Source organism: Anolis sagrei, chromosome 1, assembly GCF_037176765.1.
Source record: "Anolis sagrei isolate rAnoSag1 chromosome 1, rAnoSag1.mat, whole genome shotgun sequence".
Lineage (NCBI taxonomy): Eukaryota > Metazoa > Chordata > Lepidosauria > Squamata > Dactyloidae > Anolis > Anolis sagrei.
The window spans coordinates 20,937,576-20,954,331 of NC_090021.1; the positions used below are offsets into that span (position 1 = coordinate 20,937,576).

General features: G+C 37.3%; 1 protein-coding gene across 2 annotated transcripts in view; it reads left to right on the top strand.

Moving 5' to 3' along the window:
* Positions 1–16,756, top strand: part of FBXO11 (F-box protein 11) — a 76,871-nt gene that overhangs the window by 58,799 nt on the left and 1,316 nt on the right. For both annotated transcript variants that reach the window (XM_060754544.2, XM_060754545.2), the window contains exons 8-22: positions 1,746–1,852; positions 1,946–2,057; positions 2,619–2,725; positions 2,806–2,943; positions 6,548–6,765; positions 7,142–7,227; positions 7,314–7,408; positions 8,649–8,771; positions 8,854–8,939; positions 9,986–10,062; positions 10,156–10,299; positions 10,789–10,899; positions 14,369–14,476; positions 16,394–16,502; positions 16,594–16,692. In XM_060754544.2, the coding sequence (XP_060610527.2) occupies positions 1,746–1,852; positions 1,946–2,057; positions 2,619–2,725; positions 2,806–2,943; positions 6,548–6,765; positions 7,142–7,227; positions 7,314–7,408; positions 8,649–8,771; positions 8,854–8,939; positions 9,986–10,062; positions 10,156–10,299; positions 10,789–10,899; positions 14,369–14,476; positions 16,394–16,502; positions 16,594–16,692 (1,720 nt within the window). The remainder of the gene's footprint in view (positions 1–1,745; positions 1,853–1,945; positions 2,058–2,618; positions 2,726–2,805; positions 2,944–6,547; positions 6,766–7,141; positions 7,228–7,313; positions 7,409–8,648; positions 8,772–8,853; positions 8,940–9,985; positions 10,063–10,155; positions 10,300–10,788; positions 10,900–14,368; positions 14,477–16,393; positions 16,503–16,593; positions 16,693–16,756) is intronic.

The following is a 16,756-nucleotide window of genomic DNA, read 5'->3' on the forward strand; positions in this document are numbered from 1 at the left end:
GCCAAATGGACCAGTGGTCTTACTCACTATAAGGCAGCTTCATTCGTTCTTGCTATATGAAGTAATAAATAAATGCAGTATGTCTTTCACTGAATATCCCATACAGCCCATCTTATGTTCATGTGTCTGCATTTACATATATTGCATTCATGTATGTAAACACATATGCACACTTAAGGAGATCGGAATCCATGGCAACTGGAGTCTGAATTGTTGGATAAAATGCAAGTGGCAACAAAGATAATTTTTAGCCCCCATTCATTGGTCTTTGCTTACAGAAGTTTGTAAAGATGCTGCTTCCTTTTTAAAAAAAACTGCTTCTAAAGCTACACAGAATATATACTGTATTGCTGTATGGAATCTGTACTAAACCCAAGGCTTGTTTCTATTCTGTTTCATTGTGATACTTCGCTTGCATATGCAGCTGAAATCAGAGTAAAAATGTTGGACTGCGGCATTGTGCTCCCCCTACTGACTTCTTGAAAATATCACACGTGGGTTGCTTTTTCACTGACAGATATTTTTGACTAAACATACCCTGTGATTAATTGAATGTTAGAGACCCTGAAATAACATGTTGTGTAATTTCCTCAATAATCCTGGCATTTATTTCAGACACTTATAAGTTGGGGGGGGGGGCACTCCCACAAACGTTTTCCCTTTTACTTTTCCATATTATGGAGAAAAAAAACCCTTTTATCCTAATAAGGCAATACATTGATCTGCCTGCTATAAAGCTCCCAGTAGAAACTTTTAAATTTCATATATGAGGGTATTTTTTTAAGTAAGGTCCGTTTGAACAAAAGTACACAATGAAAGTTTATTTCAAAAAACTAAATTTATTTTCAGAAAGTACATACTTCACTCTATTTTTCGACATAGTTGCCAAGTTTGTTCAAACACTTATCATACCTCTGAACCAATTTTAAAATATCCTCTTCACGAATCCTCACTTCAACTGAAGCCACCAAATAGTCTGTTATCAAAGAAGGGCGACCGGAGCGGTCCTCATCATGGACGTTGTCCCAGCCATCTTTGAATTGTCGTACCCACTTACGCACTTTGCTTTCACTCATAACAGTATCACTGTACACTTCACAAATCTGTTGATGAATTTCTGCAGCAGGCAGGTTCCTTGCTGACAAAAACCGTATCACTGAGCAAACCTCACATGCAGCGAGTGAGTTGATACTCTTAAACATTTTAAAATCACAGAACAGAACCGTACAGGTTAGCAACTGAGCACAATTGTTCCCGAGGCATGCCGGTACACGACGCACGCGCTCGTTGTGGTATGCGCGTGAACTACTAGTGTCTACAACAAAATGGACCTTACTTAAAAAATACCCCTCGTACATCAGTTTGATAAAGTACAAAACATTCATGGTGTCAGATTATTCATACTTGCTGTACAATCATGGCATCCCTTGTTCAGTGTATCCTATATATGAGTAAAATTACAGCAATTTTTGAGCACAAATCACAAGTGGTGTTTTATAATATGTTCTGCTGCTTTTAATTGGAGAAGTGTTATGAATATTGAACAACTTTTTTTCCCTTATTAGCTCAGGTTTGTTCTGAGATAGATTGTTTTAAGAGCCCTGAGCTATTTTCTTGAATCATGTGGAGTATTTTGTTGTGAAGGACTGATGATGAAAGCTGTATTTTAAAGAGAGTTAGAAATAGAATGTGTATTTTCAGTCTGTAATAATTAACCTTTAAATTATAATAAATTCTGTACACAGCTCCTGGGAAAGTGGCAGATAAGGTCATTATAGAAAATACAAGAGATTCAACCTTCGTCTTCATGGAGGGGTCTGAGGATGCATACGTTGGTTATATGACAATCAGGGTAAGAACATGTGGACCAAGCATGTATGTTGAAATTACATTAAAATGAAATAAAGGAATAGTTTGTGAAGACTCTTACTCTGTGTACTTTCAGTTTAACCCTGATGACAAATCTGCACAACATCACAATGCCCATCATTGCTTAGAAATTACAGTCAATTGCAGTCCAATAATAGACCACTGTATTATTCGGAGTACTTGTACAGGTTAGTACTTTCTCTGCTAAAACTCTCATATGATGAGATTATTTTCTAAGACATAAAGTCTGTCTGATAAAGTGTTCTGTTAGATCATTGTGATCTTTTTAGGACTTGCATTGCCTTCTACTCAGGTGAAAGAAAAGTGGTGAAAGTTTAGATCGTTTATAGGTTGAAACTACCAAGTAATGAAAAACTTTTACTTTCTTGGGTAGAATGTTGTGCTCCCACCTTTTTGCCCACTCCCCAAAAGCTGTAAATATATGATTGTATACTGCTCTCCTGTAATGTTTTTCTGTACAGTTTCACCCCAAGATGTTCTTAGGTAAATTGCTTTCTTTTTCTGGTATGCATACAATACATTACCTGTCACAGTTTTCCCATCTAGAGAACAGGCTACTTCAAGAAATAAAGTACTTGGTTTTGTACTAGGTTCTGAAAGTCTTGTATTAGAGCATGAACTAGCCAGATTCCACTTTCTATTTTTATCTGGTAACATAAGTTGTAAGTGTCTCCTAAATGGAGATATGCAGTAATCTGAATTTCTTCTGTGTCAAAACTTTTTTTCAGTTGGTTCTGCAGTTTGTGTTAGTGGCCAGGGAGCCTGTCCTACTATCAAGCATTGTAACATCAGTGATTGTGAAAATGTTGGACTCTATATTACAGATCATGCACAGGTAACATCCTTCATCATTTTCATTGCAAAAATAAACGTTTCTGACCTACCCTAAACCCACAATCTTCTCTGATTTTTTAGGGGATATATGAGGACAACGAGATTTTTAATAACGCATTAGCTGGGATTTGGGTTAAAAACCACGGAAACCCTATCATCAGACGGAATCACATTCATCACGGGCGTGATGTTGGTGTATTTACATTTGACCATGGCATGGTAAGGCATATTTTTACTTTTGAGAAGTAATTGCTCTGTATATGCTGAGCACTTAATCTTATATGTATTTGTGGAAAAAGTTACCTTTGGTGAATATTAATGCTGGTTTGGTTTATTCGTTCCACTCCGGCATGAAGGTTTATCTTGTATATAGAGAATTTGATTATTTAGCATATCTGTAGACGATTATGAAGGACAAGATCTAGTTCAGATATAACATTATTGTTCTCCTAGGAGATTAGATGTTTGAACATGGGCATTCGATTATCTTACCTACAAGCATGTTGTACCAATCTCTTGGTGTTCCTCACATTTGGCAATCCTGGTTAGGCCTTGGGGGGAATTGTAGTCCACCAACATTTCTAGGGACACATGATTCCAATCTTTGGCTTTCCTTTCTTGTTTGGTTTAATATCAGTTACAGTGTAGTGTCACATCCTCACCATTCTTTTTAAATCCGTTTCAAACTCATTTTGATGTTGATGTTTCATCTTTTTTTTTATGCATGCGCTGTTTGACTATAAACAGTGCAGAAAAATGTATACTGGTCTCCTAATGGAAGCTGTTAGCCACAGTTCTCATGTCTGCAGCTGGTTGGCAGAAATACTTGATTGGATTGCTTGCCCAACGTTAAAACAAGCCACAGCCTTTGGGACAGAATCTTTCCAAAATGAGACTAGGACTTGTTGGTCTGTGATCTCAACAACAAAATAAGTTTGCCAGATTGCTTGAAACCCAGTTGTGTAGCTGAGCTTCAGCAATTGTGGGACAATTACTGTCCTCTCCCCCTTCCCCAAACACAGCTGCAGATTTTATTGTCTGAGAGTCCAGGAATCCCTAGATTTTCGCATTAAATCCTTTCATATGAAATGAAAATGGCTGATATCTGAATGAGATTTCATGGCTGATTCAAGAATTTTCCACTTGTGGTGTCATTATAGCTACATGGGAAGATTGTCATCCTTCAATTCAGTCATATATTCCAGTTTCATATCTGATAATAACCAAACCTGACTCTGCAGTAATAGTGACAGCAGTCTGAGATGCATATTGTGGGATGAGAATGTGTGAAATTCCTGTTCCCAGCTTAGAATCTCTGACAAAAATATATCTGCTGTTTCATAGATGCGGCTCATTTTCATAACACTCTCAGAGTTTGCGCATATTATCGGACATATATCTCTGCAATAGCCTTAAAGTTACGGTGAAAATTTCATTATTTTTAAGGAACACTCAAATGCTTTACCCATAACCACAAATTAATTGCTATGAGATAGGGAAAGTGTTTTTAAATGTCAGGAATGTTGTCACAGGTCAAAAGTGGAACTGATTTTTAGGTGGAAACTGTACATAACAACTGAGTCCTAATGCCAATCTGCTGCTCTTCATGTATGGCTTATGTTTTATCTATATTGTTTTCATATAATTTGTATTCTTTGCAGCCCTTAAATAAGATTATAACTGGGGCATAATTTAAGTATTTTTAACTATTTTCAGTTGCTTAAATATCATTCGTGTGTCTGTGCCTTCAAGTCGCATGGTGACCACATAAATTTCATAGTTTTCTTACTCAAGGAAACCACAGAAGGGATTTTCCCAGGTCCTTCCTCTGAAATATAGCTTGCAGTACTTTGGTGGTCTCCTATTCAAAGCCTAAACAAAATGTGATCTAATTATTTCTTTGTGTGGAGGGGGGGGGGGGGGGCTGTCAGTTGTTGGAAACCATCTTACCTCTTAATACGGGTCCAGTTGTTTTAAGTGTTTTATTTTGTGTAAATTTATATGCTATGATTATGTCTTCTAGGGTTGTTAGTTCAATTTTTGGTATATTCCTATTTGGTATAAGTTTACAGCAAGGCAGTTTTATATTGTTTGATGTATCTTGTTTTGATGTAATTTGTTGATATGTTTCTTTGGTGGCATTGAATGTTTGCCATATGTGTTGGAAACCACCCTGAGTGCCCTCGGAGAGATAGAGCAGTCTATAAATAAATAATTATTATTTGAAACACAAAAAGATTAGTACACAGCGAACAAGAGCACTATGCTGGTTGTTGTTGTTATTATGTTTAACATATAAAGGGGAATGGCAACATTGCAATGTTTTGCAGCCCAGTGTTGATGTCGATTTAAACATTTTCTTTCTCTGATCTTTTACAAAATTTGGAATTGAAAATAGGAAATCTTTCATTAGAAAATCTGTTTCTACTTCTTGATAGTTGCCTTTTCTACAACTATGTTATGTTCAAATGATAATTAAGAACATTAGGCAGTTTTTCTTAGATGCTGTGGCCCATGCTCACACACAAACCTGTTTTCAGTGAGTTTCCAAAAGGGGGAGCGCTATATTCCTCTCTTCATCATACTTATTGCTTAAGATTTTTGTGCATCTTGATGCTCTAGTAGTTATGGAGCCCACTTGTAACAGGATGGCACCTTTCCAGTGTTTGCATTAGTGCTTGGTGGAGCAGTTTCACGGTTGCCTAGATTGAACAGTTTGTCAGTTTAAAATGGCTTGTCATGTTGACTTTTGCATTTCATGTACTGTATATTGTTGCCAAGTGCTGGGTTTGAGTGACACTGTGTTTGCCATAAATCAGGCCACAAAAACCATTCATTTCCTACAATGATATAGTTGTAAAGCATCGGGCAATGCTGATGCCATTTTTTTGGCAATACAGTACATCACAGTATGTGGTGGGAGAGGTAAGGCACCACAGCAAGAACGGCCATCTGAGGTTGTATGCTTTTAACTGATTGACGTCAGAGTCAACATAAAATCTATTTGTTCTAAATTGACAATCTGGAATATGTGAACCCTACTGGCCTTCTAAAGTAAAATCATTATTGGCCAAGAACAGATCTCAAATGTTTCATTGAGGTTAAGAATACTTTGATAAGAATTCAATAATCAGGTTAAGGTTAAGAGGAGAAAATATTGGGGTTTCTGGAAGTTTAGATGTTGTAGTTGAGACTGAAATATTTTCACTGCTGGGATACTTGACGGTTGATGTCAGTACAACTTCTGAATACAGTCTCTGTTGTTACCCGGACTAATAACCCAACAGAACCTTTTGAATTAAGGTCTGACTTTTGAAAATAGTACACAATAGTTGTTTTTAGCTGAATAAGAATTAAATTTCTGTTGGAGTTAATTGTTTAACAATAACTTGCTAGAATAAGAAACGCAAGAGTATGTCTCCTTTATCACTGTATATTTTTAAAGTACACTGCATTCTGATTGTTGTGTGCCTTCAAGTCCTTTCCAACTTAGAGTGACCCTTTCACATTTTAGCAAGATTTGTCCAGGGGGTATTTGCCTTGCTTTCTTCTCATGCTGAGAGAGTGCATTTTGCCTAAGGTCACCCGGTGGGCTTCCACGGCTGAGTAGGGATTAAAAACTGGTTTCCAGAGTTGTAGTCCAGTGTTAATAATAATAATAATAATAATAATAATAATAATAATAATAATAATGTGAATGTCTGTACACTGATATCTTAAATATGTCAAAAAGGTTGGGAAAGAAAATAGATCATAATTCCATTCCCAGTTTTTGTTTTCTTTACTAACAGGCCTCTCTTCTCTTTCTTCTTCCTTGTATCAGGGCTATTTTGAAAGCTGCAACATACACAGAAATAGAATAGCAGGTTTTGAAGTAAAAGCATATGCCAATCCCACTGTAGTTCGTTGTGAAATTCACCATGGTCAGACTGGAGGAATTTATGTTCACGAAAAAGGAAGAGGACAATTTATAGAAAATAAGATCTATGCAAACAATTTTGCAGGTGTATGGATTACTTCAAATAGTGACCCAACAATAAGGTACTCATTTTAATTTTTTGTTTGGGGACACTGGTTGGCTCATTATGTGTATTGGCCAAATTTAAAGTGTTTGTTATAGCTGGTTTTCATCATTCGATACTTAGGACCATATAAGCTTTTGGAGAAGGAGGAAGGAGACCATCTGAGAACTAGCACTTAATAGCCTGCAAACATGAAGTAATAGTTGCTGCTTTTTGAAAAAAATCAGACTTTATTTTGTTTTCAGAGTAAATTTCTGTGGTTTCTGTATTACACTTTCAGCCTTTATGTCTTCAATATTAATTAATTAATATTAATTAATATTTATTTTAAATATTTAGGTGTTACAGCCTGTGTCTGACATATGCAGCTTCATTTTCTTGCTTTTGTTTCTTAGGGGTAATGCAATTTTTAATGGGAATCAAGGAGGAGTCTACATCTTTGGCGATGGTAGAGGCCTTATTGAAGGAAACGACATCTATGGTAAATAACTGAATATTTGATCCATTTTACTTGATATTCTTTGTGTCCATTTGCTACACTGTCTCATATTTTACACCTTTCAACAGGCAATGCATTAGCCGGGATTCAAATTCGAACTAACAGCTGTCCCATTGTTCGACACAACAAGATCCATGATGGCCAGCACGGTGGCATTTATGTGGTGAGCATCTTAATGTGGTTTTGGCATGAGCTTTGGTAGGGATTATCCTCTAGATCCCCTTTTCAACATTCGGAAATGTTGAATGTTTAATTTTTTATTGTTTTTAGATAAATGTATGCTCTCTTTTTCTTCAGTTACAATTAATCAATTAAATTAAATTATAGTAATCAACAATTATAGTCTTATGTAGTAGATACTTTAATCCTAGCCTAGATCTGTTCCAGATACTAATTATGTGGATTCCAGACATAGGCAGGGAGGATTGGGGAAGAAGGCTCTATTCCATTTTGTGTGCTTGAAAATCAGTGGGCAAGGCTTTTATTTGCATGAATTTTCCGGAAGAAACTTAAATCCTGGCTATGTGAGCAAGCTTTTGCAGAATAGACTGATTTTCTGGTGAAGATAAGGACTTTATTTGACCACAATGGACTGATTTGGATGATGATTTTAACCTGGCAAACTGTTTTTAATGTATAACTATTTTAATGTCTATGGTGGCATTTTATGATACGTTTTATACTGTGTCAGCACTGAATCGTTGCCTGTTGGAAGCCGTTCTGAGTCCCTCTTCGGAGGTTGAGAAAGACGGGGTAGAAATGTTCTAAATAAATTTGACCAGTCCTTTCCTCCCTCATTTCCTCATATGGGCACATGGCTCATTTTTGCTCATTCTTGAGTGTGTGTGGGCTAAATCACAGAATGCTCAGAAAGAGAGGTGGCCCAGCAGAACAAGGTTAAGAGTAATCATGTGCTCACAGCCTCAGCATGTGAGTCATTGCATAGTATCAACAGCAACCACTCATCTAAGGTGGATGCTTCCCACACAAACTGACCAGTGGGACTGTAGTATGCTGAGTAATTACAGAATGACAGTTTCAGGAGGAAAGATGAAGAGAAACGGAGCAGGTAGTCAGGAGAAGGCAAAGAGGAGCTTGGAGTGGCTGACTGAGGCCCTGTCTTTGAGAGGCGGGGGCATATACTTCCAGTACTGCATTCAAATATTATCATAATACACTGTTAAAGTGTTGGTATCCCACATTAAATTCTGGGAATTTTTTGTTTTATGGAGGGGCCTTTAAAATTCTCAGCTAGAGAGGTCCTGAGCCTCACTAGACTCCAAACCCCAGAATTTTGCAGGAGGTATCCACAGGAATGAAACGGGAATGCCAACTCTTGAAAGTGTAGTGTGATAACTTCTATATGTCCCATTTGTATTTATTTGTTTTTGTTCCGTTTTTAGCATGAAAAAGGCCAAGGTGTGATTGAAGAAAATGAAGTTTACAGCAATACATTGGCTGGCGTCTGGGTAACAACAGGAAGCACTCCAGTGCTGAGAAGAAACAGAATACATAGTGGTAAACAGGTATGGTGCCAATCACAATGTAGATTACAGTATAGCCATAGTGTTTTGAAACTTGTTACCAAATACCTTTTCACTTCCTCAGGTTGGTGTTTATTTCTATGACAATGGACATGGAGTGCTGGAGGATAATGATATCTATAACCATATGTACTCAGGGGTTCAAATCAGGTAAAATATACCTTTATTTAACTTACTTCAGTAGTTTAATGCATAAACCAATGATCCCCAATAAAAGAATGCTTTCCTACCCACCCCAACAGTTGGATTTTGTATGCCCATTCAGTCTGACTGCCTTTTTTCTGTTTCATTGGGCGGAAAATTGTATGATAGCAGATTTTATCCGAGATTTAAACTAATGGTAGAGAAGGTCCTATTCACTTTGGATATATTATAGATTCTGGTCTAACCTTGATCAAGGCTGGAGTGAGTGGTCTGAGGCAAATCACTGTCTTTCCACCTCCTATTTCCTTTCAGAGAACAGCAAAAACCTGCTTTGTAGAATGTTTGTCACTACTTTTCACATGCATGTATTGCGTACAATGCCACCACTTTTTTTTAAAAAGTGTCTTCTGGAGCTGAATTTTTTCATTGGTCATTTTGCAAGAAAAGAAAGATTTTTCTCATTTTCGGCGTGGGCATTTGTTTCCTCTGATTAGCTAGACTTAGTCAAAGAAAGAAAGGGAGGAATTTTAAAATAAGTAGAGAAAATAATGCCAAGCTACAATAGAAAAGTGAATGAATTGCCAGTAATGGGATTAAATGTGTGTAAAGTTTTTTCCCAGCTAAGGGGTTAAGCATGCACACAAACATGTGTAAATGTAGTCTAAACACTAAAATGAGAGAATATTCAGGACAGATTTACACTTAACCTCAGGTACTTTATGTGCTAGAACAGTTCACTGTGGGCTTGGAGAACAGAATATGTGGATGATACAGGATTCTGATGAATATAGGATGTTACTGTTTCAAGCATTATTATTTATACCTGGTCAGAATGAGAGTGTAAGAAGACGAGCCCAAGTACTGGACTTGGGCTTGCGCCCGTATTATTTCTGAATTATACCCCAAATTATTATGCATGCACCCATATTATTTCTGAATTATACCCCAAATTGTGCAGTGATAATAATGCTTTCTTTGTTTTAATAACATTTAAATATAACTTTATAGAATAGAAAATTCTAATGAATGTTTTGGCATTTCCTTTCCCACAGAACTGGAAGCAACCCCAAAATTAGGCGCAACAAAATTTGGGGAGGACAGAATGGTGGGATTCTTGTTTATAACTCTGGTAAGTTTCTGTTTTGCTTAGTGTTCAGAATTTATAATACAAGGTTGTTCTGTGGCTCCAACAGCATTGACTTTTTCTTTTACTCTTTTAAAGGCCTTGGCTTTATAGAAGATAATGAAATTTTTGATAATGCGATGGCTGGAGTATGGATTAAGACAGACAGTAACCCCACATTAAGAAGAAACAAAATCCACGATGGAAGAGATGGTGGCATCTGTATATTTAATGGTGGCAGAGGTATTGTCCTTCCACTTTTGTCACATTTACTAACAGCAAGACATTTGTAGTCAAAACAGAAAGTTCCCTTGTTCTTACTGATCTAGCTTTACCACTGTCACTCTCTAAAAATACACACCCTATTCCATTTTTGATTACTAGCTGATGGGAAGTTGTTTAGTTAAATTTACTGTAACTGAAATCACACAATAGCCTTCTTTAACCACCTAGAATTGGTCTGCATCGCTGTGTCAGAATTCTGCTGGTCAATATTCAGCCTTTTCTGCGCAGTGGTTAAAAATAATCTATGTGGTCAATTTACTTGATGGTGATTTTCCAATTGGAATAGCCCTACTTTCTATAGAAAAGTTGTGTATTTTCATTTCTGTGCCCTAACATTGTAACACTTAAAAGAAAATACCTCCGGTGTTACTGTGGATTATTATATTTTTTTCCTGTGCTCATAAACATAACTTCAGATTAAAGCTCCCATTCTTTGTTTTGTGTTAGGCCTCCTTGAAGAGAATGATATTTTTAGGAATGCACAAGCTGGAGTTCTCATCAGCACGAACAGTCATCCTGTGTTACGTAAAAATAGAATATTTGACGGATTTGCTGCAGGTTTGTAGCTGATTTATATTGGTTACCACAACTAGTATAAGGGCTTTAAGTCTTATCAGTCACTTTAAAAAAAGGTTTTTACTAATTTTTAGTTTTGTTACAAATTTCCTGCCCTTTCCAGTATACTGTATCTACTCATATATATAAGGCCAAAAAAAGTTTGACTAAAAATTGACCCAAAAGACATGGTTCAGTGATCAACAGGTCATTGTATTAACCTGGTTAGGAAAATGATGATGGCTCTGTGGTGTTTCCCCGCTGCAGCTGAAACAGTAGAAGCCATTCTATTGTTTACATTCTGCTGGGACAAACTAAGCTTTCACCTCCCACTTCTCTACTCAGAAAATGGGATGGTTCCTTTTTTTGAGAAATGTTAAGGTTCGGTATTAACTCTTAGCAAAAAAGGAACTACAGGCAGCCCCCAAGTTACAGGAAAGATAGGTTCTGTTGGTATAAAGATAAAAAGAAAAAAGGTAGATGCTGTAGGTCTGTTCTTAAGTTGCATTTGTATATAAGTCAGAAAAGATACATTTTAAGTGTAATTCCAGCCAAATAGATAAGGTTTGTATAGTAGAGGGAAGGGTTAACACCCCTGTTATGTTTGTTTTGCTGTCTGTGCCCCTGTTGTGAAGATTTCAGCTCAGTTGCTGACCCTGTGATAATTGGATTTTGAAAAATTTGGCTTCTTGTGGAAACAAGAATTGATGAGAAAGCGTCAGTGGTGACTCCTTTTTCCCCCCATGGTAACTCTTCCAGGAGTGAATTTACCTTCCGAGGGGTAGATTTTTCTCACTTCTGTTGTCTTACTTTCATTTGTAACTATGAGTAATTCGTAAGTCAAATGTTTGTAGCTCAGGGACTGCCTGTGCACTTTTCTGTGAGTAGTGGTGAAAGGTAGAGGCATCACTAGGGTTGTTGCCGCCCCCATTGATTTTTTTCACATACTACAACCCCTGTACTGCATATTCCCTTCCTAACTAGTCAAACTAGGGAGGGAGGAAGCAAGTGAAAGAACATTTCTCTCCCCGCCCCCTTCGTCCAGGCCACTTTGTCTCACCCACTGCTGCTGCCAATTCCGCTGCCACCATCCACTCTTCAGCCAGCAAGGCCCCATGCTCATGTTCTTGTTCCTGCTCTTGAAATAGTGGGCTGCTCTCCTCCAGTTTCCAGTCTGCCAATTACACTGTAGAGCTGCTCTAGTGCTGCTGCCGCAACCACCCCAAAGGCCCCCTGTGACCATCTTGCCACCAAGGAGCTGGAGGAGAGGAGCACACTGCTGTCATAGACAGAGAAAGAACTAGAACATGAGCATGAGTGTTGGATCTCACCAGCTGAAGAGGGGACAGCACCAGTGGCCACAGCAGCCACAACAGGAGACATAGGATAAAGGTTTATGGTAAGAGTTGATTGCCCACTTGCTTATTCATGAGTATACCATCATCTCCTTACTCTGAGTGGCCCCAAAGGGTAGTGACAGTGCAGGAATTGTGATACAAGACGTAAGTGCCTTGGGGTGACACCATGAGTCTTACGCAGTTTGGACGGCAGTCATTTTGTCACCCCCTCTAATGCTGTAGCCATTGCAATCTGCGGGTTATATGAAAATCAGTAACAACCTGCCTTTAGCTTATACGTGAGGGGAGGTTTACACATATATATGGTAGCCAGTGCTAAACATTTTTCTATTGCTCAATTCCAAAACAAGAAATCATATAAGAGAAAATAAAAATCTCTATCATCATGGCAATTTGCTTTCTAAAGATTATAAAATACGGCCCTTGTTGCTATAAATCTATGATACAGATATCCTTCACCCTGTTTGTGGCATGTATGTTTAGTTAAATGTTCTGTGCTTATACCAATTCAAAGTAAAATGAGAATAGAAGCAGTAACCTATATTGTAGTGTTTCTACCAATGGTTGAGGCCTATAAAGAAAAAGACTTTAAAAATACATCTACACCATCAGATTAAAGTGGGGTGTAATTTTTCACAGAACTGTATCATATCTGCTTGGTGTTATTGTAGCAGGCTGAGGTTTTTTTTGTCCCGATTCCTACTGCTGACATTGTACAGCCCTTTGGTAATAGTTCAAGAATGAGCTCTGGCTCTTGGAGATTGTACAGATAATAGATAAGTTTTCCTGTCCTGTCAGACCAGCATTTGGGGGGAAAAATGCCAGATACATAGGGTGTTTCAAAAAGATGGACTTCATTCAATGTATTTCCGTCATTTTCAAAAACAGAACAAAAAGCCCCTTATGTTGTGGGTTCCATCTTGCAAATGTCTGAGGCTAGGGGTTGTTTGTGTGCTGAGAGTGGCATCTAGCAGTAGTCATTTGAAAAAATTTGCCCTAACCCAGACATCCTCAAACTGTGGCCCTCCAGCTGTTTGGGCCTCCAACTCCCAGAAGCCCTAGCCAGCGTGTTCAATGGTTAGGAATTCTGTGAGTTGGAGTCCCAAACAGCTGGAAGGCTGCAGTTTGAGGATGCCTGCCCTAACCTTTCAAGTTGTAATAATTTCATTTATGAATACTTCATGGTTGCAGAGATAGAGCGACTTCAAATTGAATCCATCTTTTTGAAACACCCCGTAGTTTGTTTATTTATTCATTAAAAGTATATTCTGCCTTTCAGCAAAGTAATATTCAGGGCAGAGAAAATATAGAATTACGATGTAAATATTAAGGCAAATAAAAACTTAGTTGGAATACATTAAAATCAGCAGTCATCAGTTAGCAAACAAATAAACTCAAATGCCAAAATCCTTGTTTTTTATTTTTTTTAAGTATTCTTTCCCAGATGCAGATCAACCTCAGCGCAACCCTCCATGTGTTGATGGGGTGCAATTCTCAGCAGTCCTCAGTATTGCTTGTGTTTGTTTGATAAGGGTGATGGGACCTGCAGGCCAACAACCTATGCATGCTTGCATGCTTCCCCCTGTGAATGCAGCTAGAGCTCCCGAACCTGAAGCAGGCTAAAAGCTAAGCAAGTGCTTCACACAATGGATAATTAACATACAGAATGGAGTACTGTAAGATGTAGTTGCTACTGGCATAAACAATATTAGAAAATAGGTGGTGTATCAGTTGTTATTATTAATGACACTTAAACTTCCATATATAGAGGTAGTATATTTCTAAATTCCATTAAGCATACTGGACTAAATAAAGTCTTTGGTATAATCCAAAAAACCAGTTTTGAGCACCACTGTTTTATGTACTTGCCATTTGGATTCACCTGTCCCTTCCCTGGAAAAGCAATTCCTTAGCTTGCTGTAACTTAGCAATATGACTTATGAAATATTCAATTTTTATTTCTGTAGTCAGCTTCTGTAAGATTGCAAATTTGCTCTGGGTGCAGGATTGCATTTTTTATTTGTACATCTAGTAATTTATTGTTAAGTAGCTACATTTACTGGACTGATTTATTTTGCTAGACTAATTTCATTCTCCCTTTTTAAAAATATAAGGTATTGAAATAACAAATCACGCAACTGCAACTTTAGAAGGCAATCAGATTTTCAATAACCGGTTTGGAGGTTTATTTCTAGCATCTGGTGTCAATGTGACAATGAAAGGTACGTCTCATTATGCTTATTTGAAAATGAGTAACATTGTTGGCATTTATTACTTTCGTATAATTACATATGCTAAAGACATGGAAACAATGATGACAAAACCACATTTTGTCCATAAAAACCATTCTACCTAAAAAGGCAATTCTCTCATATTTAGTGACTTGCATTGTGATAATTGTTTCAGTCTAACAGTGTCCCTGTTTGGCTGCCAAAAAGTGTGCACTTATTTTTTTTATACATTAATATTTTTACCCTAATATCATCTTGAAAGCAGCAGTATCATTGCTTTTGAAGAAAGCATTTAACAAAAACTTTCATTGTAAAGCTTGTGTATTACGTAAACTCCTTTAATATAATGTATTATAGAAAGCTTAATGAAATGTGACTTATGCCTTGAAAAGGTAAGGTTGTATCCAAAATAACCCACCTTTAAAAAATAAACTCAAGGTACATCCTTGGTTGCATTTACTGCAGCAACAATGAAATCTTCAAGACTGTATAGAATATAAAGACACATTAGTGCATAGCTCCTCAGTTTCAGGGCTCTGAACAACTCCCAAAGTGTTAACAAAAGCAGCAGTGTGCTATATAGTTAGCTAAATTGGGATATTATTCCGTGGTGCGGAGCCAGAAAAATTGGGAGAAGGATCATACAGGCAAAGAAATCAGGGGCCTGTTTGCTTCTCATACTCAAAATCCCATCTCATCCATTACTACTTGGCCTGTCTGCAGTGATGGTCATCTTCTTATCCACACAGTCTATTTCAGAATAGAGCAGAAATGACATCTGGTGAAAGACTGTTTTTGTGGCTATTCACAGGCAAGTGAGAGAGAATGCCTACTAGCTGTTGCAGGTGATGGAAAGAAATATTAGGAAGGGCATACCTTATGTGTGTCACTGTCTACTCAAATCTAGTCATCTTGACATACCAGTTTATCCCAGGTCATAGGCCACAAGTACTTGATAATTACTAGAGGAGTTAGATGTGAAGGTGAACTGATGAGGGCAAGGCTCTTAATAAATGATACCATATAGGTCCTTCTCTTCTTAAGAAGAAAAACACAAGAAATTCACAGTATTGATGCAAGTAGGACCATTGTGTAAAAATACATGTGGGCATAAATGCATTTCTGTAGCAGTATTGATCAGCTGAAATCTGTTATCACCTTAATTTTACATTCTGATATCAGAATGGTAGTGTAACCGAATCCTTAATGCAAGGATTGTAAACATCTGACATTGGAGACTATGTGAACATGCATGTTAATGTCTTTCTGTAAAAATGCTTTTTGATGAAATGGACTGGATAGAAAACTAGTCAAATGAGGTGGCTTCATAGTTGGACTTTAGGTGACTGTCCTGAGGAGTAACTTTTGCTCATTGAAATATTGTACACACAGATTTCTTGGTGTCCATTGTATAAGCAGTAAGAATACTGTATGCTATTGAGCCATCTCTCCTAAAGCTCAGTTATTTGAACATAGAAGCAGCGTAAGGTTTCAGTCCTAATTTAGGATTATGCCCCATTGGGACAGACTTCAAAGTAGACATGTAGATTTGCATTTTCAGTGTGCTTTGTTATTTTTAGTTCAAATGTTTCTATTTATCTTGAAAATGCTGACTCCCTTTCACAGGATCAATTGTATTTAGTTCCAATAAGCTTGTTGCCTTTGCCTCTTCCTTGTGACTTCAATGTGTGACCATGCTACACAATTACAGAATAATACATATCCTGTTCGTTTATTGCAGCATTCAACTATAGACCCAGATCTCTGAAAAGGGGTTGTTATATATGCAGCTTTATATCAGAACACTTGGTGAATGAAGATGTTCAGATACAGGATTTGAATGTTCTATTAAACTGCGTTTCATCCTTGAAGATCAAATTGAAACTGAAATCTGCCATCTTTTCACAGATAACAAAATAATGAACAATCAAGATGCCATAGAGAAAGCTGTTAGTAGAGGCCAGTGTTTATATAAAATATCAAGTTACACCAGCTACCCTATGCATGATTTCTATAGGTAAGTGAGCATGGTATTGTTACTTTTGTATCTTACCTTTTTCAAATGTTAAGAAAAAAATCAGTCTTAACAAATCAATATTGTATTCTAGATGTCACACTTGTAATACGACAGACCGCAACGCTATATGCGTAAACTGTATTAAGAAGTGCCATCAAGGACATGATGTGGAATTTATTAGACATGATAGGTATGTTGAGCAATGGCATTGGGTGGAAAGCTTAAGGACAATTGTTTTGTAAGTACGCATTTCA